Raw genomic sequence first — 27,784 nt, forward strand, 5'->3', positions numbered from 1 at the left:
AAAACTGAGAAAACTCAGAGACCGGTGCCAGTGCAGGTCCTTGGTATGCTGAGTGCCAGTCTCCTGGGCCCACTGTTGTTTCTCTATACTTTGTTTCTGTGTCTTATTTCTTCTCTCAGTCTCTCGTCCCACCTGATGAGATATACCCACAGGTGTGGAGGTGCAGGCCACCCCTTCACCTCTCCTGGCTGGAAGGAGGCCAGGAGGGAGGTAGGGAAGGCCCCAGATGTAGGTTCAGTGCTGGAGGGACTGGGGAAGGTGTTGCAATTCCATCCTTAACTATTAGACTGCTTTTGTCAGGGGAAATCAAGACAGATACCAGAAATCCTCTTAATGCTAACAAACTGTGAGCAGGAAGTTTTATTTTCAGTTTTACTTTCTCTTTAAAATATTGCTGAACCAGACAATAAAATTTATTGAGTGCCTACTAGGTGCCAGACTCCATAGACTATAAAGTATCTGGGGGTAGGAACTGGAGGAGTTTTGCTGATAAGTGGCCTCACTGGGGCACCAGTTGAATCCAAGACCACGAGCAGGGTGGGAAGCATCCCCTCCAAATGACAGTGCCAGGGTTGGGGGCAGCCACACTGGGGCCTCTCCTAAAGTGTTCATCCCTCCATCTCTCCTCAGGGGCTGCCGGTGAACCAGGTCCTCACGGCCCACCTGGTGTCCCCGGTTCTGTGGGTCCCAAAGGTAAGTCCAGTGTGCAGGGAGGAATCAGTTTCCTAGAGGAGAAGGCACATTCACGATGGATCACAGAGAAGAGGCCCTGGGACCCCAGACAGCCCTAACCTCCTGCCCCAGGCCTATGCAGGGGTGGTGGGTGGGTCCAAAGAGCATCCCCCAAAAAAGCAGTCCCTGGAGAGTCAAGACTGGCGCTGTAAGTTTAGCCCCATAATGGGCTTGGGGCCATGTTTCCATCTCTCTTCAGTGGCCCCATTATGTGATCCCTAAGCAGGTCGATGGATCATTCAGGAAATCAGAAATTAGACCATTTCCTTGACTGACTGCAGCCCAGATGCACACATCAAAAGTAACATGTCTGGGCAACCCAGGGAGAGTGGGCCCCTTCTCAAAGCCCAAATGTTCTACTGCCCCAGCCCAAATGTTCTACTCTGAGCAGGAAAGAGCAAGGGGTAGTTTAATCCCACCCAGCTGCAGCCCCCTCCCTAAGGAGGACATGCACTGGGGTCCCTCCCGGCCTGCAATACACTCACACAGCCCTCACCTGGAAGACAGCATCCCCAACCCCCACCTGCCCTTCACCGGGGCCAGATGTCCCCACCTGTACCTGCCCCTCTGCTGATTGCTGTCTCGTCCTCCTCAGGTTCCAGTGGCTCTCCTGGCCCACAGGGCCCCCCAGGTCAGTGTGCTGCTTCTTGTAAACAGGTTGTATTTCTGGGGCAAAGGTGGCAATGTTAAAAGGAAAACTAAATAGTTTTAAAGCCAAAGAAGCAATTATAGAGCAAGCCTCCCAGAGATACAAAATTCAAGTCTGCTTGTGTGTCCTCTGTGGCAGAGGCTGGGCTCCCTGATGTGTCCTGTCCAGATCCCTTCTGACCTGGCTTAGGGCTTGAGACCCTCCAGCAGCCTCAGAAATGGAAGTCCCCACCCTGCCTCCATTTGAGCAAGCACCTGCCTCTGTCTTGTCCCCTGTGGCCACAGAGCTTGTCCTGCTGTCTTGAAAATCTTGAGCTGTGGCCGGTGCCTCTGCCAAGTCTCTACAATGTATTCTAGTGCCTGTTCATCAGCAGGGGCAAGGAACCTGGGCCAAAATGACTTACAAAGGACTTGGGAAGGAGTCCATGGAAAGCATCCTTTGACTTTTAGGATGTGTGCATGTGTGTGCATACAAGTCTCATCATTCCAAAGCTAGGGATACTCATCTGTGTGCATGGTTTCTTCTGCTGGGCAGGTCCTGTAGGTCTCCAAGGGCTCCGAGGTGAAGTGGGACTTCCTGGTGTCAAAGGTAAGCTGGAGGGAGGCCTGGGGGGACAGTGAGGATCTGATGGACACAACCCACAGCCTATGTAGGCTGACAAGTGCAAGAGGGGAAGAAGTCAGGATTGGGGGAGCCTGTCTTCAGAGACAGACATTGCCCCTTCCTGGTTGTCCCCTGTAGGGCATTTTACACCAAGGTGTCCATTTCCTTTTTAGGTGACAAAGGACCGATGGGACCACCAGGACCCAAAGGTATGCCACTCACTGCTGCTCGGTCATTACCAGGGCCTGCCTCACTCCTGGGAGCCCAGATGGGACCCTCACTGCAGGGTCTGGGGGTGCACAGGACCTGGACCAAGATCTCATTCTCATCCAAACTCTCAGGGAAACTGGGGCACAAAGAAGGGAAACAAAGCACTAATGTCACATTGAATTCTGGGGTGGCGAATGGTTCTCGGGGTGGTGAAGATACAGCATTCCAAGGCATCTGACCTCTGTGTCCACGGCACCAATTTGTGCAACAGCAGGGGCTGGGGGTTCAGTCTGTGGGGGGAACTGACTCTGCCAAAGATCAGATGTGTGCCTTTGGCTGCATTAATGCTGTGTCCTCACCGACACCTGCTGACAGGAGCTCGCAACAGCGAGAAGTGTCCCACGGCCGGGGCCTGTACAGGAGCTCGCAGTACAGCGAGAACTGTCCCACGGCCGGGGCCTGTACAGGAGCTCGCAGTACAGCGAGAACTGTCCCACGGCCGGGGCCTGTACAGGAGCTCGCAGTACAGCGAGAACTGTCCCACGGCCGGGGCCTGTTAGTGGGTGAGGGTGTTTTCCTTGCTCACAGCTGTGGCTTTCTCCGCCTCCCCCTTGTTTGTTTTAGGTGACCAGGGTGAGAAAGGACCTCGAGGCCTCACAGGTCAGTCTGTCATGGGAATCTCCTTTAATCCATCCATGACTTTTGTAAATCCATCAGTCACTAGGTTGGGAAAAATCCAGAAGTAAGAGATCGAATCTGTTTGAAACCCTTCAGGGAACTTGTGATCTAGAAAAAACACAAGATGAGAAAATAAAGCCTGGAATGGAGGATACGGAGGTATCCAGATGTATAGTCCAAACAGTAAATGTTTGGAGCAAAAAAGAAAGTGTAGGGTTGTCTCTGATAATTTTGGGGAATACAGTTGAGAATATTAAGCTCTTCCCGAAGCAGCAGAAAGTTTGGACCACTGGTATCCTCTCAACCACTGACCTCCTGCCAACTGGCGTGATTATAAAGGAAATTGATAGTAATAGAGCTGTGACTTGAGGGGTGGTTTTCAGTTTCCAAGGAAATAAGACTCATGCACATGCCCATGGTTCTGATTAGGTGTGGTTTCTGGGTGGGTCCATGCCACTGCCCAGGGGTACCAAGTGGCCCTGACCTTGGAATCAAAGCAGAAGCTGCCTCTTTGACCTCTTGGAGGAGGGAGCAGACTACTATTGTTGAAGTATACACAGCTTGCAAGTGTCCAACCAGCTAGTTCTTTGTCCGTTGCAGGCGAGCCTGGCATGAGAGGTTTGCCTGGTGCTGTTGGTGAGCCCGGGGCTAAAGGAGCAATGGGTAAGTGTTCCAAAGGAATGGATTCAGTGAGTTCCCCATTTGAGGGGTCACCACGACCCTGGAGAGATCCGTCTTCTAGAACTGCCTCTCCTGCTCTCTAATCTGCCCACCCCTGGTAGAGTCTCCCTTGACCAGTCATTTCTGTGTCTGGGCATCCTTTCTGAGGCTCAGAGAGCTACAGCTACCTCTGTGGGTTTCTTTCCACTTTGGGAGAGGCCTTGCAGCTGCCTGTGAGCTCCCCACTGCCCTGGGGAAGATAGTGTTGAAGTCCTTAGGAACCTCAAGTGCTCCAGGAATCCCAGGGCTAGTCTCATGGCCAAATCCAGGTTTTTACCCTTTTGCTCACCAGAGGTGCCTGTCATCCTGGCTGCAGAAACTGACCAAGAATCTCAGAGGTAGCCGGGTGCAGTGATTCATGCCTGTAATCCCAGGGACTCAGGATGATCGCTTGAACCCAGGAGTTAGAGGCTCAGTGAGCTATGATTATACTATCGCGCTACAGTCTGGGTGACAGAGCAAGAATCCATTTCTAAAAAAAAAGGCCAGCGTTGAGGATCAAACCCAAGAAGGGTCTAAACCTCACCTGTGGAGATGAAGCATCTGCACGCTCGTTCAGTGACCCAGCTGTTAGTGCTGATACTGCTAGGCAAGTGAGATGCTTTACCTCCCTCAAGGGTAGATAAGACTTGCATGAGGTGACAAGTGTCATACGAGGTACAGAGTGCTGTGAGGATACAGTCAAAGGAGAGATTTTTTTTCCAACAGGAAGGATGGAGGAGGGGGCATTTCAAGTGGTCCCAAAAGTTAGAAAGATTTTAATCATGACCAGTTTGGAAAATTCCATGCAGGGATGACGGCATGAGCAGGGAAAGACAAAGAAATGGGAAAGAGCAAGATATGGTCCCAGAAGGCCACCGTTTTGGAGAGAGGTTACAATAAATAATGCCTAGAGCAGAGGAGACAAGAACGTGGAGGACCTTGACTTCTAGGCCCTCGAGTAAATACGACAAGCATTGAGCATCAAGCCTCTTGAGATGCAATGGGAAGGCACCGAACAATTCTCAATAGGAAAAGAGACAATTGCTGGTTTAGGAGAAGGGGCAGGGAGAGTACTGTATCCAGAGAGTGTGACAGACAAGGCTGTCCCGTGGCTGATGGCTGCGTGGGCTGCTAGGAGACAATGTGCTTCAAGGACACTGGGACAGGAGAGGGAGGAATCGCAGAAATCACTCCAGGAGCAACTGAGAGACCTTGCTTCTACTTTACCAGGTCCTGCTGGCCCAGACGGACACCAAGGCCCAAGAGGTTGGTCACTGATCTGCTGCCCCAGCCTCACTCCCATCGCAGCCCATGTTCCAGCATGCAGCCCTCAGTCCCCTTAACCATAGCGCAGAGGAGCGTACAGCATGTGGAAGTGTGCAGTGTCCAGTTCTGTTCCCCTTCTCCTTCCCACCTGCCAGCAAGTCCATTAGGAAAACTCTCAGAAACTATCAGCTCAGATGTGATGACCAGTTTAGCTTTCCTAAATGTAAATACTTCCATGTTGGCCATTCTCTCTGTAGGTGAACAAGGTCTTACAGGGATGCCTGGAATCCGTGGCCCACCAGGACCTTCTGGAGACCCAGGAAAGCCAGGTAACAGAGCCAGAAGAGGGAGCCATGGCCCTGCTTAGTGTGTGTGTGCTTTGTGTGTGCGGATGTAGGCATGTGTGTGCGTGTGCATGCACAGGTGTGCAGGTTGTGAGGGAAGGGGTGTATATGTGCATGGTTGTGTGTGTGTTCTTGCAGGTGTGCACAAATGCACCCATGTGTGCCTTATCCCGTTTTCCTCCAGCAGCTCGGCAGGGAACTGCCGTAGTGTTAGGTTGTTTTGTGTGCCGTGGCCGTAGGCCCTGGCACCTCTGGGTAACTAAGTCTGGCAATTCAGAAGAGTGGGATTAACACCTGAATACAAGGAGTTCTAGAAAGGGGCAAGGACACTCTGAAAACTGCAGACTTGAAGGTCACCTCACTATCTTGCTCCTCTGAGCCCTTCCCCTCTTGTCCTCCTCTCCTGGGACTGTACTGGGCCCTCACCAACACCCACCAGGCCGAGGAGGAAGCCATTGTTAGAGTCTCCACCGAGAGCAAAGAGCAAACTTCTCAGGGCTGCAGGAAGAACAAATGAAAACCAGCCAAGAAAGTTGTGTGGTCAAGGCGGGTGGGCATTCGTCGGGGGCCTCTGAGAGTACAGGGGCCTCCTCAGTCTCCTTTGGCAGGTGCCCAGACAGGGGCTATAGAGGGGGAACCTGAGGCAGCACTGGGATCCATGAGTGTTGAGCATTCTGGGTTTGTGGCTGTCCTCAGATTCCAAAAGGGTCTGTGAACCCTAATAGGCTCAGCACCATTGCCTGAGAAAGCAGTGGGTCGCTTCACTGCAAAGCCCAAAGAACTGCTCTCCATCCAGAGCTGAGAGGTCCATGGATGCTGGCTGCCCCGGCAAGAGACATGTCCTTCCCACTGACCCTTCCACTGCAGTGTCCACCGGTTTGTGCAGGTGTGGGTGTGGCTACCAGGGATGGCCTCAACCCTTCAACTGTTCCCTCTTGTGTCTGATTTTCTGCAGGTCTCATAGGACCCCAGGGACCTCAGGGTGAGTCGCTGGATCACTCCTACCTTCTCCTAGGGTAACTGCTTGGGCCAGGACTTTTCCTGCAGTCACCAGAGTTTCCACTCCTCTGCCAACTCCCTGGGGGAGGGAGTTGAGGTCTGATAGGCAGAACTGGACAAGAGGGTCACTGTGTGTCACACACTCCCTTTCACTGTGAGTCTTGAGAAGCACCTTAGGAAGGAAAAATAGACAGAACAATCTAGAACACCATTCTAGTAGAAATGAGATTAGATTGTGTACCAATTCTATCTGCCTGTGCCCTGTTCCCCTCAGGTGCAGGAATCTGAAAGGAACCCCAAGCTCATAGCAGAGCTCCTGCTAGCCAGGAGAGCTGTTATTCCAAGGCCCAAGTTCCTCCACTGGCATGGCAGCACATGGGCGCTCACCCTTGTTCAGGAAAGTCCAGTTTCTCTGGGACAGCTTCAGTGTTAAAGCCTGTCCTGTAGTTGGACCATTGTGCCCCCATATTACTACACCCATCCCCTAATTTCCTGAAAGAAATTAGGCAAAGATTGAAAATGAAATCAGGCAGCAGCCCCCCAGCAGTTGAATGCATAGGTACATGCTTCCGATGCTCTCACAGAGGAGTTCAGTAGTTAAAGGCAAGAGGGTGATGCTGCATTGGACACAGGAAACCCAGCCCCTCCCCTGCAGGGGAGAGGGGAGACAGAGGCTGCTCTGCAGGCTCCAGGTGGCTCATAACCCCAAGGGATGGAACCCCTCCAAAGCTGAGCCCATGGGCCTCTGCCTGCTCCAAGTCACACTGTTGCCCCATTTCCCAAAGAGGGACAAGGGCTCGGCAAGAGGCTCCCCAGGGGCTGTCTAGACTAAGGCGGAAGGCAAAGCTGGTGCGTCCCAGGGTTTCAATCAGCAATGTGGTTGTGCTGAGTGACAGAGCACTAGTTACTACTGAAGGGTGTCTGGAATTACTGGGCCTTCATCATCCTGACTTACTTGTTCTGATCACATCAGGACTTCCCGGTACCCCTGGCCGACCAGGAATAAAAGGTAAGCGAATTTCCAAATGAGATTTCTTTCTTTTCACTGGCCATTTTTGTGGAAGGAAGGGATGGACAGGAAGAGGCCTTTCTCTGGCCAGAGCCTGGATCAACAGTGGCATCTAGTGGTTCCAGCAGAGGGCTATGAGGCTGGGAGCCCAGGGATTTGTGAACCAAGCCCTGAGTCCTCAAGCCCCGCCTCTCCCCAAACACCTCCCCACCCCACCAACCTGAGCCTTGCAGGAGGTTCTGGAAGGGCACTGCCCTCCCCAGAGCCTTTCCATGCCCTGTTTTGCCTCTAAATGCCCCCATTAGTGCTTCATCCCCCTGGTATGTAGGCTTGGTCCCCTCCTAACAAGTCTCTTCCCCTGGGGCAGGAGCTCCCTTTGCCCTTATCATTCACATCAGCCTTAGTGTGAATGAGTACATCAGACCCTTCCTGAGAGGTGGCTTTAGTACAGGCAGAGAGGAGTGTTAAGATGCTACTGAGAGGGCAAGTCGGGGTACTCAGAGGGGAGCTCATCCTCAGGGGTCTGACTGGGGCAATGTGGTGATGCCTATACACACAGTGACCGTCTTGTCCAGTTCTGCCTATCAGACCTCAACCCTGAGCAAGTTCAGGGATCCACAGTGCTCAGGGACGGTCTTTCTCCTTCTGTTCCTGTGACCCCAACACGCTCCTGAACTTTGACATTCTATCGAGCCATGCTCTGTCATGAGCAGTCACTGTCACTCTTGGTGGGACCCTAAAATAACCACTTTCCAGAAATCATTTCCAGTGACTGATTGGGCCAAGGAGTTCTTTAGGGCTCACTAAATATAATTCCAAAATAATGATAACTGAGTTTATGGATCCCAGGCAGACCACACTAGGTCCATGGATCTGTTCACAAATGGGTGGTACCTTTTGTAAGAGTCTCATAGCTTTTGGAATTCCCAAGGATAACAGAAACCCTCCCTTTTTGAGGGCCTGTGACTTCCTGTCCAAGGGGGAGTTCAGACCCTGACTGGACAACATGCACAAGAGGGCCTTTTTACCTAACGTTGGATTGCATCCCAGCAAAACAAACTCAAGTGCTTCTCCTGTCTTGTTCATGAGCCCTGGCTGAAGGATGGTGAGCAGAGACCATCCCTCTGCTTTCCCTTCGGGAGACAGCAATAGTCTCCTTTCATTGTGTGAATGAATGAATTGCTCACAGAACTTGGGAAATGAACAAAAGGGGCCCCTAAAGAATGGTTTCCCCAAGTGAGTCCATGAAGTGTCAGTTCTCAGCACTGCATCTAGCTGATACGTTTGGGAATGTCTTCTTCTCAAAAGTCCTCCACGCACACTTGCATTTTCAATGCTCTGAGACACAAGGCAGAAAAGAGATCTTGTTAACCTTTATATAACTCATACCTTCTCAGACTTACCCAGTGCAGAGCCCCCTTTAATCCTGCACAGCCCCTACAACTGTCCCACAGAGCACTCTGGGAACCCCGCTCTGCCTGGGAGGCTCGTTGCCTCTGTCCTTTGACCTTTGAGTAATTTTCCCACCTAAGGCGATTCCTAGGCAGAGCGGTGGAATGTGGGAGCGTGAAGGATTCTCCAGTCAGCCTCATTCTGGGCTCACTGAAAGGCAAGCTGTCTGCATCCTCAAGTGAAGCCACTTCTCTGAATGAAGATGGATGCTCTGGCCTCCAGGGGCTCCGGCTGAAAGATTGGGACTTAATGTATCTTGCTTGCCTGCCTTCAGTTCATTAAAATGCCTTTAGCCTGAGGCTGAGAGGCCCAGAAGTGGGTCCCAAAAGCAATCAGAAGCCTTGAAAATGGCTTATTGAGCCACTAATTGATCTTCAGAACAACCACTCTCGGCCTTTTCCTCTCTTTCTAGGTGAACCAGGAGCTCCAGGCAAGATCGTGACTTCAGGTAGGCAGGTCCTAGAGAGACCCTCCTTTCTGTGTCTTTCTTATCCTGGGCACCTACCTTGGCTCTGCAGTGTTCTGGACAGGATGTGGCAGGCAGCTTTTTGGATCAGTAGAGGGGGAGGAGGGAAATTTAGCAGTGATGAGAAGAAGAGATGCCAGGCTGTCCACCACAGCCTGGCTCGAGTCCCAGCACCTCTGAGTGAGAAGAGTAGGGCTCAATGTTCCATGTGCCTTCTGCTTTCAGACGGGTCATCAATGCTTACTGTCCCAGGCCCCCCAGGGCCTCCCGGAGCCATGGGACCCCCAGGACCTCCAGGTGCCCCAGGTCAGTCTGTTTTCTTGCTTTGCCCCAAATCAGCAGTAGGTCTTGGTGGTAGTGACTCTAGCCCTATTTGTTCAGATCCTGAAACCCAGGGCAGGAACTGAATCTGGTAAACAGAATAAGGAGTTTGGCCTGAGAAAAGCAAACTCTTGCATTCTTAGACAGTGAAGTAGATCAGTTATCCTACTTCACAGCATAGGAGGCGAATGTGCTCTCAGCATTTACAGAAGGGGAAGCTTGAGGCTTGGAGCAGGTAAATGGCTTGCCCGAGGTCCCACGGCCAATAAGCAGCAGGACAAAAGATTTGGCCCAGATCAGTCTACCTCCAGAGCCTGTGGCCAGTCAGAAGACCCAGTCCTTGAACCCTTTGTTTCCTCCTGGAAAACGATTTGATATTCTGCATCCAGGGCAACAAAAATGCTAGGTATCTATTTGAAGAAAATATCCCCAAATGGGATGATGACAAAAATATGAAAACTTCAGAACAAAGTTGTTAGGAGATAAAACAAATATTTATTGAGAGAGCAGGACACTCAATAATGCCTGCTCTGTGGTTTCAACTGTATTTTTACAAGATGCAAAAAAGAAAAAATGCTGGAAGAAAATAAAATAAAATGCCTACAAATTGAAGAGTTATGGACAATTTGTTTCCTACCTTTCCAAAGTGCCTTTTTGTTATATGTATTTTTAATTATTTTAAATTTGTGTGTACAAATGAAGTGCACAACTTGTCACAACCAATGCCAGGATGTACCAGCCTTCCCTCCTGACAAGCTCCAGTGAGAAGGAATACATAGAGGCATGTAGAAGTTCCTAACCATTACAGGACAGCAGCAGAGAGGGCAGTCCTGCCTGCCCCGGGGTCCTCGTACCTGTCAGAGATGTTCTCACGCAACTGGACCACAGAGCTGGTCTCAAATTACTTATTGCTCTCAAATAAGCAAGGTGGCCTCTTTGGGTCTCTGTTCCATGCCTTGGGAGGAATTATGCCTTTAGTTCTTCCTATGACCCTACACGCGTGACTTAGCCTTTTCTTCCTCAACCCCATTTCCAGGCCCTGCCGGCCCAGCTGGTCTCCCAGGACCGCAAGGTATGTCACACCCTGCAAGAACGCAAGGCGATGGGCCAAGTCGGGGGGACTTTCCTCTCAGGGTGGACATGGGCCCCTCTGTTCTAGATGACGTGAAAGGTGTGTTTTGGAAAAGGAGGAGAGGGCCAGGGCTCTTCACCGGGGTCTTGCAAGATGATTCCCTAGAGCTTGAGGCAGCTGTCATAGAAGTTCTGGGAGTCCAAGAGGACCAGGGGCAGACTTAGCCTTGAAGATGAGTATCTGGCAGGAGTGCACCACTGACCCAGAGAGCAATGACAAGGGTCTGTGGGTTCTTGGCCACAGGCCCAGGCTGAGAGGACTGACTCCCAGGTCCTTTAGGGAGCCCAGGTGGAGACTGCCGGGCCTCCCACCTGGACATCTGGAGTGCAGAACAGCAAAGGCTTCAGCCCACCCAGTCCGGCGCTCACTCTGAGCCATCACTGTGTTAGGAGCTTGGTCTTCAGTGTTTCACTGAGTCTTCCCAACACCCCTGTGATGTAGATCTTTTTGACCTTGGTTTACAGAGGAGGAAACTGAGGCTGAAAGAGGTTGAGAACTTGCCCAAAGTCACCAGCTAGACCTGTGGGAGCAGGGCTTTGAACTCAGACTTTCTGACATCAAAATCCAATGTATCCCCGTCATTCCACATGCTCTTATCAGCTGTCCGGGAGCTTGACTATGGTCCTGCCCTGCCTCTAGCAGATGAGGTGCTGCAGGTTCCTGTGCCATGACACAGGGCCTCCCCTCTTGTCAGGGAGTCAAGTCACACCTGTTCTCTACTTCAGCCCTTGTCCTGCCATGAACTGTGGCTGTAGCCTTGTGGCCACAACCTACTCACCAGGCTTCCTCCTCCTGACTTCCATGGGGATGTGTTTATATAACCTTCCTGCTCCTGACTTGCATGGGGATGTGTTTATATAATCTTCCTGCTTGCTGCACATGGAGGGAATAACCATGTCAACTCAACCACCCTGGTAGTCTGGCCTGAGAGAGGGAACCAGCTCTGCCCTTGGGGAGCTTCTGGCCTAACCAGGGAGACCTGGTTCCTATCCTTGGGGAGCCCAGGTCTGATAAAGTAGGCAGGATACATGCACATGAAATAAGTGCTGACAGTACAACATAGAAACTTATGGAGATAACTTTAAAACAAGCATTAGGCCAGAACCTGTTCCTAGTGAAAAATCCATCCACCCATCCATTTACCCACCCATCTACCCATCCACCTATCCATCCCCCTATCCATCCATCCATCCATCCACCCACCTACTCATACACCCACCCGTTCATCCATCCACCCACCCACCCACCCATCCATCCATTTGACGAGTATTGATTGAGCATCTATGTCGTCAGGTGCTGTGCTAAGTGCTGCTTCCTCACAAACATCAGTGTCCATACTCAAACTATTTCTTTCTTCTGCAGAAACCTTCCTCTCTGGCCCTCCAGGCCCACCTGGCCCCCCAGGTCCCAAGGGAGACCAAGGTGAGAACAGTGTATCAGGGAACCCAGAAGCCAGTATGTGTCCTCTGTTTACCTGCTGGTTGCCAGGAGGGTTTGGATGAAGCTGAATGAGCTGGGGCATTTTTGCATCCTTCTGCCTTATCCCACTGGGAGCTCAGCAGCCTGGAGCAAAGGTAGCGGGGACGCACAACAGTCAGAAACTCTACAAAGGATAGCCACCCAACATTGGCCTAGTGAGAGGAGAGGCACAAGGAACCCCAAGTTCTATATCTGCTCCAGCATTGGAACCCCTATCCCCTCCTCCATGGGTCCACTGAAACCACAACACCTGGTTGGTACCTGTCTCATAGCTCTCTGCCTTTTTCCCTCAGGTCCCCCAGGCCCCAGAGGACACCAAGGTACGGTAGAGCTGGCATCAAACAAAATCTGGGGTAGGGGTGGGGGTGGCAAAAACTCACCTCCCAAGAGCTTTGAGCTTGACAGAAAGGCACGTGGTGCAAATAAGCAAGAGTAGAGCAGCACGTCTCTAGGAATGGTTGAGTATGTGCATGGGTGTAGTGCAAGTGTGTGTGTGTGTGTGTGTGTGTGTGTGTGTGTGTGGCATCTCTAGGTACTGCCCAAAGGGCAATGCAGCCCCAGCAATCATGGATCTTGGGGAGGCTCTACAGGGCTGTTAGTGGGTGAGAAAAATGAGATTGACTGTCCCTCTCTTGATGTGTTCCTCAGGCGAGCAAGGCCTCCCAGGTTTCTCAACCTCAGGTAAGGGCTGAGCCCTGCCCCTTTCTGGCTCTGGCCAGAGCCTGTCCGAACCCTGGCTGACCACATTGTGTGTGTTGTTGGCTTCCAGGGTCCAGTTCTTTCGGACTCAACCTTCAGGGACCACCAGGCCCACCTGGCCCCCAGGGACCCAAAGGTGACAAAGGTCAGTGAAGGAGCAGTGAGAAGGTGGTGAGGAGTAGGGGTGAGCCTGGCTCCCACAGCCCAGAGCCTGAAGAGATGGCAGCAAGTACTTATCAGTGTAAAGTCTTGGGAGAGAGAAGAAGCTGGAGGAAGGAAAGGCCAGAGGGAGGAAGGGACAAGGACATGGAGATATAGCCTCTGTGCAAGAGAGCTGTGGTATTATTACAAAAATGAGGCCAAGAGCCATGGGACAATTGTTGAGACACACACTAATAAGTGTGGTTTGGCTTAACCAGGGAAGGCTTCCTGGAGGAGGTGATGCAAACTTCTCATTTTGGATTGCAGGTGATCCAGGTGTCCCAGGAGCTCTTGGCATTCCTAGTGGTCCTTCTGAAGGTAAGAACTGAAAGTGACCAAAGTTCCTCTCCGCTTCTTCTGGTGAAGGCTGATCATTCCAATGAGGATGTTGCTCTATTCGTTCATTAATTTCTCCATGATTGATTGTTGACTATCTCCATGTGCTAGGACCTATGAGCTGCCTTTAAGGAGGTTACGAGATACTGGGTTGAGGAGAAGGACCCAGGCACATATAATGATAACTAACAATGCAGACTCCGCATGATGGAGAACAGAAGACCCTGGGTGCTGGGGAGTGGAGAGAAGGGGGATGCCATGTTGGGGGTCCTTCAGCAGGTTGCGGAAGGAAAGGGTAGTTCAGCCTGGGGCAGCTTCCTAGCTCCGTGCCACTTTCAGACAGTGGCTGCTACAGGCTCTCCTTTCTTCTCTTCTCGGGGATCCTTCACCTTGCCACTATCCTATTTCTCCCCCTGAGAAGACCCTCCCTCCTCACACCATGGAAGCTATTCCTGGGCCCGTTTGTCTGACCGTAGGGTGGAGAAACCGACACAGGACACTTTCTCTTTGCTGCAGGGGGATCATCAAGCACCATGTATGTGTCAGGCCCGCCAGGCCCCCCTGGGCCCCCTGGGCCTCCGGGCTCTCTCAGCAGCTCTGGCCGGGAGATTCAGCAGTACATCTCTGAGTACATGCAGAGTGAGTGGCCGGCCGCCTCAAGCCGTGGGGACAAGAATACGGAGATACAGTCTCTGTGCAAGGGAGCTGTGGTGTCATCACAGAAATGACGCTAAGAGACATGGGACGATGTCGGGCAGTGGGAGAGTGTGTGTGTGTGTGTGCGTGTGTGCGCATTGAGAAAAACAGTGTGTGTGTCCAGGCCCGGGTCTTCCCCCTGCAGAGCCAGGCCTACAGGCCTGTGAGCTCCCCAACACCAGCCTTCTCATAGCTGCCCCCGACACCACCTCACCCTCGCCCACACCCTGGGAGGAGGCTGGCCATGCACACACGCGCTTTCACACCGCACCCTGCATGTACTCATTTGTCAAATGGGTGGCTGGCTGGAGTCTTGCTGGCCCACAGCCCTCATGGGCCACTTGACCCAGCGCAGGCCTCTGCCTCAGTTTCTCCATCTGTAATTAAGGGAACAACAGTGACGGGGAGTCTAGGCTCCCTCCTGGCCCAGCCTTGTGCCCATGTGTGGGGCGGGGCAGGCATGTTATCATGTGCTTCAGGTCACCTCTATGGGGAGAACATGTCCTCTTGGGACAGTCTTGACTTTGCTTTGTTCCTTGGTTGGCAGGTGACAGTATTAGGTCTTACCTATCCGGAGTTCAAGGTCCCCCAGGCCCACCTGGTCCCCCAGGACCTGTCACCAGCATCACAGGCGAGACTTTCAACTACTCAGAGCTGGCAAACCACGTTGTGAGCTACTTACGGAGTAAGCCTTTCCCCATGCCCTGCACCTGGCACCTTCCTCCTGTGGCTCTGCTTTTGCTCCCAGAGCCTCATCTCCTCATTTGCTGTTTGCTTTGCCCTTCTCTGGAATGTGAGTTTTAATTCTGAATTCCTAATAATTGGGCCACTGGGATACAGTGTCAACAAGAGTCTGTCCAGATTCAGGGCGGCCACGCTAGAGAGCCACCGAGTGAGCCATCCTGCAATCAACTAATGTATTCCTAATTATAGGTTCTTCCTACCTGTGCATGAAGCTTGGCAGCATCTGGTAGGCATTAGGCTAAAGCATGTTCTTGAAAGTAAACTTCCTTTCTTACCAAAAAAAAAAAAAAAAAATCCCAACAACAATATTTGACTTTGTTATGCTTTCAAAATACCCTCATAATACTCCATTCATCCATTTCCCCCAAAGACAGACAGCTCAGGGACCGGGCCTTTCAGATTCTGGAATAATGAGAGTGTTGCTTCAGTACCTGCTAAGCAGGTAACCTGAGGTTTTCTTCCCGACAGCTTCGGGGTACAACGTCGGCTTGTTCTCGTCCTCCATCTCTTCTGAAGACATCCTGGCTGTGCTGCAGCGTGAGTCACCTGTTGGGGGATCGAGAGTGGGACTATCTTTGCTTTCTCCTGGCCTCACTCGTCAGGCAAACCTTGTCCTTGTCTGAGCCTGGGGAGGGCTCAAGAGGTAGGCAGAGTCCTTTAGACAAAGAGCCGCTTACTGCACTGATCTGCTTGCTGAGTCAGCAAACCAGCTGGAAAGGGGGCAGGATATGTCCTCCCAAGCCTCCATGCCAGGCAAGCTGGCAGGTGTCCCTTCAGGAACCTGGCAGCTTGCTGGTGTCCCCTCTGAACACTGTGGGCCTGCAGACCCAGAACTCATAGATGTCATGCCGGAGCCAGTTTGTGTAGGGGAACCCAGGCTGTGGCTGGACCATGGGTGGGACCCCCGTGTCCGGGGTGGGTCCTGCTAGTGCGTCCTCTCCTCTCCAGGGGATGACGTGCGTCAGTACCTACGTCAGTACCTGATGGGCCCTCAGGGTCCGCCAGGGCCACCAGGAGCCGGTGGAGATGGGTCCCTCCTGTCTTTGGACTATGCAGAGCTGAGTAGTCGCATTCTCAGCTACATGTCGAGTAAGTGTCTGCAGGAGGGTTGGTTAGGAAGGGCCTGGGATGACTGGGATGAGGACTCCCAGCGTAAACTTCCCTGTGATTGCCCCACTGACCCCCACCTGCCAGGCTGCACCAACCCCAGCAATGAGCAGTGCTCAGAGCTGTTCAAACCTGTAAGCCTGGAGCAGGTCAAGAAGCATGGCAAGGAAAGCCAAAACGGAGGTCCCAGGCACTGTCTCGTGTGCCGTCTACATACAACTCTGTCTCTCACACACACACACACACTCCCATACACACATCTGCTCCCCATACTCACACTCCCATACTCACACACACTCCCATACATACACTCTCTCACTCCCATACTCACACACACACACACACACTCCCATACTCTCACACACACATACACACACTCCCATACACACACACTCACTCCCATACACACTCCCACACACACTCCCATACTCACACACATACTCCCATACTCTCTCACACACTCTCACATACACATACACACACTCATTCCCATACACACACTCCCATTCTCACTCCCATACACACACTCCCATACATACACACTCCCATACACTCCCATTCTCACACATACTCCACACACTCCCATACACTCCCACACACACTCCCACACACTCACTCCCATACATACACTCCCATACACACACACACACTCCCATACACACACACTCCTGTACTCACACATACACTCACTCCCATACACACACACTCACACACACACACTCCTGTATTCACACATACACTCCCACACACACACTCCCATACATACACTCCCATACACACACACATACACTCACTCCCATACACACACACACACTCACACACACACACACTCCTGTATTCACACATACACTCCCACACACACACTCCCATACATACACTCCCATACACACACACACACACTCCTGTACTCACACATACACTCCCACACACACACACTCCACACACACTCCTGTATTCACACATACACACACTCCCATACATACACTCCCATAAACACACACACACACACTCCTGTACTCACACATACACTCCCACACACACACACTCCCATACACACACACACTCCTGTGCACACACACACACACACACACACAGAATGAAGCACACGGGCACCTGGACCTGCTTCTCCGGCCCCGCCTGCCCCTCCCCTCCTCCCTTGGTGCTCCTCTTCTCTGTCTCTCTCCTTGCCACCATCTCTTCTCTTTCTTGGACCCCACTTCTGTCCAAACCTCTTCTGTGTCCGACCTCCTCTCTGACAGGGTGTTTCCATCTGCCTCCCCCTGCCTGATCCGATTCCATCACGTCCCTAGGTTCTGGGATCAGCATTGGGCTTCCTGGTCCCCCGGGGCCCCCTGGCTTGCCAGGAACCTCCTATGAGGAGCTCCTCTCCTTGCTGCGAGGTAAGGCCCAGAAGGGGACATCTGTCCAAGTGGTTGGGGAGGAAGCAGAATCCCTTGGCACAGGCCAGGACTGACTCCGTGCCCTCCCTTGGTGTCTCAGGGTCTGAATTCAGAGGCATCGTTGGACCCCCAGGTCCCCCGGGTCCACCAGGGATCCCAGGCAATGTGTGGTCCAGCATCAGCGTGGAGGACCTCTCGTCTTACTTACACAGTAGGGCGCTGCGGAGTGGGATGGGCAGGGCAGGGGATGCAGATGGGCCTTGGGGGCTCCCATGGGCTTTAGCAAGGGCAGTCCAAGTGCTCCTGGAGCCTGTACAGGGCTGGGTGCGGGGCCCTGGAGAGCGCCACATGTGCTGGCAAGGGGCCTTCAGCTGTGGCAGGAACAGAGATGGGGAGCGATGGCTTTCCCTTGTGCAGCCCGGTGTGTGATTAGGGCCGACCTGGGGCTCCACCTCTCAGTGACTGGAGGGCTGAGTTGAATGAGGCTGAGAATTGGGAGTGGGAGGGCCTGATGGGGGCAGCCATTCCTGGATGATGCCAGGAAACAGCAGGCTCTGGCCTCCCGCTTTTCTCTCCTCCCATCACCCGGGAGGCCCAGCCTTATACCCTCCTTTCAGGTGGGGCCCACAGCGCCCCCAGCACAAGCTGGAAATTCACCTTCCTCCGCAGCACTACCCTGACCTTTCTTTCTCTTCCCTCTGCCCAGCTGCAGGTTTGTCATTCATCCCAGGCCCTCCAGGACCTCCTGGTCCCCCAGGTCCTCGAGGGCCCCCGGGTGTCTCAGGAGCTCTGGCAACCTATGCAGCTGAAAACAGCGACAGCTTCCGGAGCGAGCTGATCAGCTACCTCACAAGTAGGTGCCCCAGACGGTGATGCCCCACCAGGTACCCCGCAGGCCTTGCTTTTCCCTGTAAGTGGGGCAGGGAGGCACTTAAAGGGACAGGGAGGCCACACATGAGAGCCACTAGTGGGGTAAGCCCGGTTTCCTTCCACACCAGCATTCTGCCACTCGGGTACGAGAACCCTGAAGTTCACTTCCGGTCTCTCAGGGGCATTGACACCCTGGGAGAGACTCCCTAACTCCCAAGTCTTTCTCTCCACCAAGATCCGAGCTCCCACTCATGCAGCTTCTCACCCTGCAGGTCCTGATGTGCGCAGCTTCATTGTTGGCCCCCCAGGCCCTCCTGGGCCGCAGGGACCCCCTGGGGACAGCCGCCTCCTGTCCACGGATGCCTTCCACAGTCGGGGTAGCAGCTCCTCCTCACACAGCTCGTCTGTCAGGCGGGGCAGCTCCTACAGCTCTTCCACGGGCACAGGAGCTGGCACAGGCTCCCTGGGTACAGGGGGTGCCTTTGGTGCAGCTACAGGAGACGGGGTCCCCTATGGCACTGACACCGGCCCAGGCAGAGGCTATGGGGCAGCAGCAGAAGGCGGCATGTATGGTGGCAATGGCGGACTCTTTGGGGCTGACTTTGCTGGAGGTCTGGATTACAATGAGCTGGCTGTGAGAGTGTCAGAGAGCATGCAGCGTAAGTGGGGACATTTAGGCCTTGGTGCTGGGGGGAAGGAGCGTGGGAGCATCTCCAGACTGGCTTTCTTGTTTGTGGAACCCCCAGGCTGTGAAGACAGAATCAGGCAGGCAGGGACCGGAGGCGACTGCCAGCCCCAGCCTAGCTCTCAGCCCGCTCAGCTCAAGGAGCCCCAGCCCTGGGACCTGAGCTGTGGGGAACAGAGCACACCGGGCCTTTGTACTTTGCTTTCCAAGACTTAACTCGCTCCAGGTCCCAGATAAGTCATATGACCACATTGGTTTTTCTGCTGGGGCTGAGAGAAGGATGTTGGCTAAGAGTCCTTTCCCTGTGCAGCTGAACAGCACAGTTACACAGTCAACAAGCTTTTGATGCCGCCCGCAGCAGGAAGAGAACTGTGCTGGTCACACAGTGGAATACAAAGGAAGCTGGAGGGCTTCACCTTTGCTGCGGCTTGATCTAGTTCAACTGCTTTGGGAGTTAGATACTCGGAGAGCACTGTGCTCCTGCTGAAGAGGGTGCTGGGCGATCCCTGCTTCCTGTGCCCATGCTCTGGTGTTTTACAGGTCAGGGCCTATTGCAAGGGATGGCCTACACTGTCCAGGGCCCACCAGGCCAGCCTGGGCCGCAGGGGCCACCCGGTATCAGCAAGGTCTTCTCTGCCTATAGCAACGTGACTGCGGACCTCATGGACTTCTTCCGAAGTAAGGGCATCCAACTGCTTCCCCAGCACCTGCCTCACTGCATAGGTTCCCGCGGGTCTGCTCCAGAGACACTAGTCTCATGAGAAACCTGCAGTTATTAACATTTGAGATGCTCAAAATTAGACAACTTCTATAAATTCTGAACTTTGTTTCCCCTTATATATCCAAACTCCATCACTATCTCTCTGTGTTACTCTGAACAAATGACTTGCTGTCCCAAGCTTCCAGGCAATCAAGCCTCTAAGGCCAGTGTTTCCTGCTTTTGCAGCTTATGGAGCCATTCAAGGACCCCCTGGGCAAAAAGGAGAGATGGGCACTCCAGGACCCAAAGGCAAGTGGTGGCAGAGCCAGTCCCCGGATCCTGTGTAACACCCACCTCTTACTGAAAAGAGCTCCTGTGCTGCTGCCACACCGGCTACCTGTGCCCTAAGTCCCCAGACTCATGTATTACTTAGTTATGCCCCATTTGTCCTTCCAGGTGACAGGGGCCCTGCTGGGCCACCAGGCCATCGTGGGCCACCTGGCCCTCGAGGGCACAAGGGAGAAAAAGGAGACAAAGGTAAGTGTTGACTGCTCCGTGATTTGCATGTTCTGGAAAGCTGCAAGGCTGACGCTCAGTAGAGAAGCAGGTGATTTGTTCCACAGCAAGCCTGAGAAATTCAGGCAAATGCCAATTACTCCAGGCAGACACTGCCAAAAGCAGAATTTGCATAACAATCCCATTCACAGTGAGGAAGAAAAGGAGAGTGCCAAAGCAGGGAGGAAAAGGAGAACCAAGCTGGTGTTGAAATGGGGCAAACAAGTTAAATAAATGTATAGTCTTACAAAAGATTTCACCTTTGAAGCCATCTTTGCAGTAGTCACAGTTGCCATAATTGCCCAAGCCAAGATCCCCACAGGCCACAAGATGTTTTAACTTCCTACCGATCTTCTAACTTTCAGGTGACCAAGTCTATGCTGGGCGAAGAAGGAGAAGAAGTATTGCTGTCAAGCCATGAGCTAGCCATGGCAGGGCAGCTCCTGGACCAGGTGTCATAATGCATATGGCACTTAGGTCCAAGCTCTCCAGAGGGTGAAAGCTGGAGTCTGTCAATGTCCTACTGGGACAGCACAGCCAACCTAGCTGGCAACATTTGTTTTAGTCTGAACAATATATACTCATAGAATTCAGTCGAAGATACACAATCTGAAACAGCTTCACGGGGTGGACTCTAGTAAGAGTAGTTGCAATGTTTTAGAATGAGATTTACTTCTCTGCTATCTAGCTCTGAACTCCTTGGCTTCTTTACTTAGTTCAAGCCCCAGCCTAGGAAAGCCAGTTACATAAAAGTTGGCTCAGGAATCTTAGAGCTTTGCATAAATACGAGCCCAGAAAAGGGAGGATGGGGATGGGTGCCTTCCTGGAGCTGACACTTGATGGGGGTGTGTTCTAGTTACTGCTGCAAGGCTGTGCCATCATCAGCTCCTTCCTCCCCTGTTCACTCTGCATTCTGTAGTCAGTTGGCTAAGAAGTGACTCTTGCAACTAAAAAAATTAAGAAATTCACTTCCCCTCTAGGAGGTGATAGAGTTTCTAATGGTTATCATATATGTATATCACATTCCCATTTGCTTAGAAAGTCTGATTGCAGCCATGATTGTCCCTAGGCCCATGCTAGAGTTCATGGATATGTTATACTGAACCAGGCCAGAGCAAACAGAAAAACAAGGGTGAAAGGCAATGGACAAGGAAGAAAGGGAGAGGGGGGAAAACAGAGTACCTGATGCTGGGGACACAGCGTCAGCTCAAGACGTCACCCTCCGTTCTGCATTCCAAAAATGGCACTTGGGGGACAGGGTGCAGTTGGTCTTTAACCACTTTTCAATGTCTAAAAACATTTGTTTGTGGTCTATAAGATGAAACATCATTTCAATTGTAAAATTTCCAATTAAATTTTTTTTTGTTTTTTAATATCATGTTTAATGTGATTCATCTGACCAAAGAAACATTAAAAAAAATAGTCTGGGTTAATTGGGTCTGACTCTAACACTGTTTATTACAAACACAAGAAAGCAAAAGTGGTTGCATTTTGGGGCACAGCTTCTGGTATTTCATTCAATCCCTGAAGTCTTTAAAGGCAAATCTTTAGATACCTGCCAAATATGAACTCAATCTGGGGATTTTTACAAAGTATATTAAAGTTTTCCCTAACCATAAGTTATCTGAAATAAACATGCAAGAAATGAGCAAGCAGATTATTTGCAATTAGGTAGTGCTTTATCCTGGGGCAATGGAGTTATGATTGTAGGGTAAGTAATATATGGAATATAAAAACTTCTATTACAGAAAAATGTACAAATCTCAAATGCCCCAAAGAAATGTACAGTAAAATCAGACACTCCAATTCAGAAGAGACTATACTTGTCCACGTCATGAATTTCTTACAAGTTGTGACTCTCAAATTGCTGGATAATTAAAAATGGGATTAAATTATATCTACTTCTACACCACTGCTCTTCTAAAAAGACTGTTTATTTTCCATAAGGTCTCTGCTGAGTACCTCGTATCATCCCATTAAAAAATGCTCCACTTGTCTCCTCTGTATCAACCCCTAACGGCAACAACCAGTCAAACACTACACACTCTACGTGGTCTTTTTGCCTCTTTTATTATATCCTGATAATTGCCTGCTATGAATTAATGAGAATTTTTTTTTTTAAATGAGGCTGGGTGTGGTGGCTCATGCCTGTAATCCCAGAATTTTGGGAAGCCGAGGCGGGCAGATTGCTTAAGCCCAGGAGTTCGAGACCAGCTTGAGCAACATGGCAAAACCCCATCTCTACTAAAAATACAAAAAAATTAGCCGGCGTGGTGGCGGGCACCTGTGATCCCAGCTACTCGGGAGGTTCAGGCTGAAGAATCACTTGAACCCGGGAGGTGGAGGTTGCAGTGAGCCAAGAACGCACCACTGCACTCCAGCCGGCGAGACTCCATCTCAAGAAATAAAATAAAAATTAGTTCATACAGCCTCTAGACTTCAATAACTTGAGTTTTACTGTCTAATGAAAACTATTGTATATAATAAAGGAATTGTGCCTTTTAAATAATTTTTTCATTAGAATTATTTTTACCCAAAGGCTGAATTTTTTACTTTTTAATTGTAGCTTTTACACTTATTAAAAGTAACTTCCAAAAAAAGGGGGGAAAAGATGTTTTGACCCTTTAAAAAAAGTAGCTTTAGGGGTTCAAGTATTATATCCCCTTTAATAGTGATCCTTATCTTGATTAATCAAGACATAGGAGTTTCTCTCTTGTTACTAGATTTGCCTAACATACCGAAAGTCTTCATAGTGTTTTATGCTCAAGTAAAATAGGGCATAAGTCCAAACATACGACCTTCTCTGGACAAAACTCAGAAAGAGGATGGGCAGATATGAGGTTATCCTCAGCTGGACGGCAATGGATGTGAGCCTCTTTTGTTTCATTTTTTTTTTTTAAGTCAAGAATGAGCTCAATTGTGCACAACGCTCCCAGATTAGAAAATGACACTCCATGCCTCCCTCCAGCTGGACACGTGCCAAGTGATGCTGCCTAGTGTCCACTGAATCTTGCATGAACATTATCAATGACGAAGAGATTATTTCTGCAGAAGTGATGTCATATGATTTGTGAAATGCTTGGTGAGAAAAATCATCCATCCCAAGGGGGAAAGAAATTAAAAACATACACATATATACACAGGCTGACAGAAATATTTTAAGCACCTCCCAAAGGAGGGGTTTGCATGCTGAAAGACAACCCCCAGCAAGTTACCACTAGAAACTATATTTGAGTGTGTGTGTGTTTGCATGTGTGCTGTGGACTACAGACAGCTAGGAATACTAACTCTGGGAGGGTCAGAAGACCTGGGGGACTGCAAGTTTTGCAGTATAACTAGGACCAACAACTGCAAAGTTTCTCAGGCAGAACACTCCAGTTTCAAAGATTCTCAATAAAAGACTGCTTTCCAAAATTGATTAAGAAATAACTTTATTTTTCATGTGTCAATCCCATGATTGAAAGGACATGTTGCTCCCAAGCAGACAAGAGGCAAAATCTGAAACAAACTTATTTCTGAAAATTTAGCTTATGAACTCATTACACTGCAAACCAGAGAAGGAGCACAAAAAGCTGCAGCCCACACTGAAACCTGGCAAACACTCTCCGCCAAGATTAGTAGCAGGAATGTTAAAGCTTTATCAGAAACATGTCAGCAACAGAACAGCAAAAATACAGCCATTAACTGTTGTGCCTTCAACTTAAGAAAAGCATTTAAAGTATCACCCCATTTCTTATAAACATTTCTCAGAAAAGAACTGTTCATCAAAAGACTATTAGAACTGGAACTCTCTTCTTTCACTTCAGTTCTAGATTTTCTTTAATCAACAATATCTCTAGTTAATACCTGGAAAGAATTTGGCTTCTCAGAAGAGTCTTTGTTATTTAAGCACAGTGTGGAATGGGAAAAAGTGTACAGTTACAAGGAAACTAGAAGAGTACAAAAAAATAGTCACTTCTGAAACTCGCTGATGCTCAAGAAATCAGAGACCCTTCATTAAAGTAGGTCTCATATGCCTGAGAGCTTTGTGCTTGAGGAAGTATGACTTAGAGGTAGCTCTGGTTCTGGTAATTGATATTTAATTATAATTTGCTGTATCCTGTCACAAGAGAGTTCTAATATTTTCAGCAAAGTAAAAGCATTCAACATTTTTTCCTTACCCACCCTATAGCTTCCCCATAGAAAAAGATAAGAAAAAGCTTAATGTGACTCTACATAGAATAGCAGCTAATTCAGCAATTCACACCGTATGGTTGTTGACAGGACTAGGAAAGGCAGCCTGGTGCCCCAAGCTCTAGGAGCTGGATCTGCAGAAGTGTGCAGGTCTGCTGTGTTTACAGCACTTGGAAAGAGGGGAGGAGGTGGCTGATGAGGGTGCACGTTCGGAGAAGTTTTTATGTGTTTCATGGCATATTCTGCCAGAGCAACAAAAAGCCAAATCAGGAGTAGATTTGACTGCACTCTTCCATTTCAAAGAAGTCTGTGCCCCTCGCCCACTCCCCACCTATACTTCATGCAAGAAAGATAGATCACTATCATCTATTTGAATAGAGGGTCTCAGAAGAGGTGGGGCTGGTATGGGTACAAACAGCATATTTTATAACAAAACACTTTTTGAAAAGATTTATATAACTTTACGTATTAAAATGAATGCTTTACCTCTACATATGTGTCACTGTACAGTCTTGCACCCACACGAATATGGTCATATTTGAAAGCAAACTCAAGCACAAACACTGAATCCAAAAGGCAGTTTTGAGGGAGATCCGAGAGTTGCTGCAACCTTACCCACAGCGTCAACCATTCTACTCTGAGCCTCTCTCCTTGAATCAATACTCTGAATGTCAAGTTGAAAGGAACAGAAAGAATCAAATATTCAGACCAAATTAATCAGGCACCACACACTATTTAGCACACAGGGTATCAATTAAATGATACTGGAAAAAAAATGTCTATTGCCTGAGGTATTCATTTTTTAAGTCAATAAACTGAAAATTTCAAAGGAGAAAGTGTTTTGAAAATGTTCCTTCCCAATCCCTCTTCAAATAAATCATTAAATACACTGGGCAACATTATACTGTCATTTTTATCATAACAATATAAACAATTTTTATCATCATCCTGAATATTACTTTATAAAGATATATATTTTAAAAGGCTTTCAAAACATTTTTCAACCCAGCATTTGAGAATAAAGCATTAAGAGTTTTGTATACAGTAACACATTCGTGTAATAAGTGTATGAATTTACAACCATACATAACATGTATATATATATGTATATATATTTATATAAAAAACAAACTTGGCCAGAAGTTAAGGCTACCTACAAAGTTGTCCAAGTAAATTATGCTTGTCAAAACAATTACAAAATTAAAATCACACATGCATTTTAAAATAATCTAAATTACTGACAAAACAAAGTTCCGCATCCAAAGTTTTCAAATTAACTGCAAGAAAGTGCTACAGACATTTACATTTTCTAAATATGAATCAGGGTTCCCACAAAGTTACATTTAAATTTTTTACCAGCCTCAAAAGGAATATAACTAAAAACAAACTTTGACAATTTGGTACCTAGCACTCTTAAGAGAGAATAGGTTGAAAATGGCAGGCAGCAAGCATCATTTACAAATGTGCTGTCTCACACAGCAAAGTACAGTTTATAATACTGTCTGACCTGACACGTGGTTGAAATTCTAAGCCTCAAAAGGGACTAGGAGTGAACATTTCACTAATAATTATACACATCAGCAACCACATGATAAAGGCTTCAGGCTTTTCCCACTCAAATCAAAGTGAATGATTTAAACATGGAACAAAATAAAACCAAGACATAAGTAGCCTCATTTCAAAATAAGGAAAAGTAATTTCTGACGTGTGCCTAAATATTTAAACTTTAAAAAAAGTACTCTGAACAAATGCCTCTTTTAAGATTAATTTCCAAAGATATATTTATAAATATAACTCACAGCCTGCAGGCCTCTGACAGAGTTTTAAACAGAATTAGCTAAGATGGAGAGAAATCATTTAACCAGCTCAGGTATTATTTTAGAAAATAAACAGAGACAGCTAAACCTACACTGCTTAAGTTTCATGAGTTTTACATTTCCAATTTGCAATCTAAAAGCTACTTCTTTTTTTCATCTTTCCAAACTTTGTATATGTGTTTTAGGATGAAAATTTCTATCAAATGGTAAGAGAAGCAAAAATTCCAAAACAACCATGTTTAATTCTAAGGATGTTTTTGTCCCTGTTGATCTAAAAGAAAATCCTACTTACAACTTGATTGAAATGTAGTGTTTCAGGCACTATCTTAAGAAAATCAGCACCCTCAATTATTAGCTCATGCCTAAAGAGGTAATTCGTTTTGACAAATCACGGAAATAATTTTTCTCTTTTAAAAGAGGTTGTTCCTATTTAAAGAAAAAATGTATTCATTTACTGAGTCAATAGCATAGTTGAGCAAATCATACCTTTTTTATGAGAGCTGATCCACCGAAAGAAAATTATCCCAACGCTCCACAGCAGAGCTTCAACTACAGAATTTAGGCATCAATGAGAAGTTACGTCAGGTAAAAGGAATTTATTAATACTTAGTGATGTAACAGTTTTTCTTAAATAACTTTAAACATTATTTCTCCAACAGTTTTCAGGTAGCAGTGTCTAAAGAACATAATTTTTAAGATGAATATACAAAGTCACCTTAGTCACCAAGATGCTACTTTGCCAACATGGCCTAGCATCTGTCTTAGTTTGTTTTCCCTTCATCTTTGCTTTTTTTTTTTTTTTTTTTAAAAAAAAAAAAAAAAGGAAAACACCTAGAAGGTGAGGCAGGTGATTGTCTTCGTGAGTTATCTGACAGAGACTGTGGCGGAAGATGAGAACAGAATGACACACTGAAAGAGCCAAACCCATGCACAGAGTGTTTCCCACTGTTATGATCCGGTGGAATGCAAGCTGGGAATAGGGTAAAATTTGGAAATCCGGCTCTGTGTTGACGGGTTAAGGCATTCAGACTCCCCAGTCATTTTAAAGAATACTTCCTGTTCCTGTAGTTTCCTGGCAAACTCTTCTTCCAGTGTCTTAAAAAGAAAGGGAAAAAGAAATTGTTATGTGCTGGTATTACATATAGAATTTATGCTGATAGTCCAGATAAAACTGCTTGTCCAAAACAATTTCTTTGTATATTATCCTCAAGAAGACATGCCTGCTCAATTTTTTAAGATCATAAGCTTTGCAGAGCCCTATGTGCAAGTCCAGCTCAGTCACATAAATGGACAATTTAGGTCCATTACTTACCTTCCCTATATTAGAGAACCATTTAATTCCTCAATTCCTCTGCTGTAAAAATAGGGATAATGTGCTATGTGAAGTCTAAATGTGATAATGATGTACTTCCACATATGATGCACTCTAATATACGGTACCTATTATTAACTATTATCTGTTTCTCCCACATGGCACTTACGCTGCCTACTTGTTATTTGAGTTGCGACGCGCCTGTGCGCCTGTCTTTTCTTTCACACTACGCTATAAGATAAGCTGTTTAAAGGCACAGTCTAAACCAGAATCATTTTACCCCCACAATACAGAGCAAAGGCAAGCGCCTGAGAAATACAAGAGGCACTGTTGTGATGTGAATGTCTGTGTTCCCCAAATCCATATAAAAACCTAATCCCTAATGTGCGGCACTATGCACAGAAGGTGGGACCTCTGAGAGGTGACGAGGTCATGAGGTGGAGCCCT

General features: G+C 48.8%; 2 protein-coding genes across 3 annotated transcripts in view; one reads left to right on the forward strand and one right to left on the reverse strand.

The window, feature by feature from the left end:
* The window catches only part of COL17A1 (collagen, type XVII, alpha 1), a 54,441-nt gene extending 33,042 nt beyond the window's left edge, over nt 1–21,399 (forward strand). The window contains exons 24-53 of the mRNA XM_011957421.1: nt 631–693; nt 1,328–1,363; nt 1,916–1,969; nt 2,158–2,193; nt 2,819–2,854; nt 3,473–3,535; nt 4,805–4,840; nt 5,098–5,169; nt 6,140–6,166; nt 7,157–7,192; nt 9,057–9,092; nt 9,336–9,416; nt 10,468–10,602; nt 11,857–11,985; nt 12,336–12,362; nt 12,691–12,723; nt 12,812–12,886; nt 13,210–13,260; nt 13,795–13,917; nt 14,522–14,659; nt 15,187–15,255; nt 15,667–15,807; nt 17,136–17,225; nt 17,326–17,436; nt 17,932–18,078; nt 18,368–18,754; nt 19,321–19,458; nt 19,727–19,789; nt 19,937–20,017; nt 20,401–21,399. Coding sequence (XP_011812811.1) covers nt 631–693; nt 1,328–1,363; nt 1,916–1,969; nt 2,158–2,193; nt 2,819–2,854; nt 3,473–3,535; nt 4,805–4,840; nt 5,098–5,169; nt 6,140–6,166; nt 7,157–7,192; nt 9,057–9,092; nt 9,336–9,416; nt 10,468–10,602; nt 11,857–11,985; nt 12,336–12,362; nt 12,691–12,723; nt 12,812–12,886; nt 13,210–13,260; nt 13,795–13,917; nt 14,522–14,659; nt 15,187–15,255; nt 15,667–15,807; nt 17,136–17,225; nt 17,326–17,436; nt 17,932–18,078; nt 18,368–18,754; nt 19,321–19,458; nt 19,727–19,789; nt 19,937–20,017; nt 20,401–20,456 — 2,570 coding nt within the window. The 3' untranslated portion in view covers nt 20,457–21,399. The remainder of the gene's footprint in view (nt 1–630; nt 694–1,327; nt 1,364–1,915; nt 1,970–2,157; nt 2,194–2,818; nt 2,855–3,472; nt 3,536–4,804; nt 4,841–5,097; nt 5,170–6,139; nt 6,167–7,156; nt 7,193–9,056; nt 9,093–9,335; nt 9,417–10,467; nt 10,603–11,856; nt 11,986–12,335; nt 12,363–12,690; nt 12,724–12,811; nt 12,887–13,209; nt 13,261–13,794; nt 13,918–14,521; nt 14,660–15,186; nt 15,256–15,666; nt 15,808–17,135; nt 17,226–17,325; nt 17,437–17,931; nt 18,079–18,367; nt 18,755–19,320; nt 19,459–19,726; nt 19,790–19,936; nt 20,018–20,400) is intronic.
* Nucleotides 21,400–23,449: 2,050 nt separating this feature from the next.
* The window catches only part of SLK (STE20-like kinase), a 63,130-nt gene continuing 58,795 nt past the window's right edge, over nt 23,450–27,784 (reverse strand). For both annotated transcript variants that reach the window (XM_011957340.1, XM_011957339.1), the window contains one exon: nt 23,450–27,120. In XM_011957340.1, coding sequence (XP_011812730.1) covers nt 26,974–27,120 — 147 coding nt within the window. In that variant the 3' untranslated portion in view covers nt 23,450–26,973. The remainder of the gene's footprint in view (nt 27,121–27,784) is intronic.

This window comes from Colobus angolensis, unplaced genomic scaffold, assembly GCF_000951035.1.
Source record: "Colobus angolensis palliatus isolate OR3802 unplaced genomic scaffold, Cang.pa_1.0 Scaffold44, whole genome shotgun sequence".
NCBI classification, from domain to species: Eukaryota; Metazoa; Chordata; class Mammalia; order Primates; family Cercopithecidae; genus Colobus; species Colobus angolensis.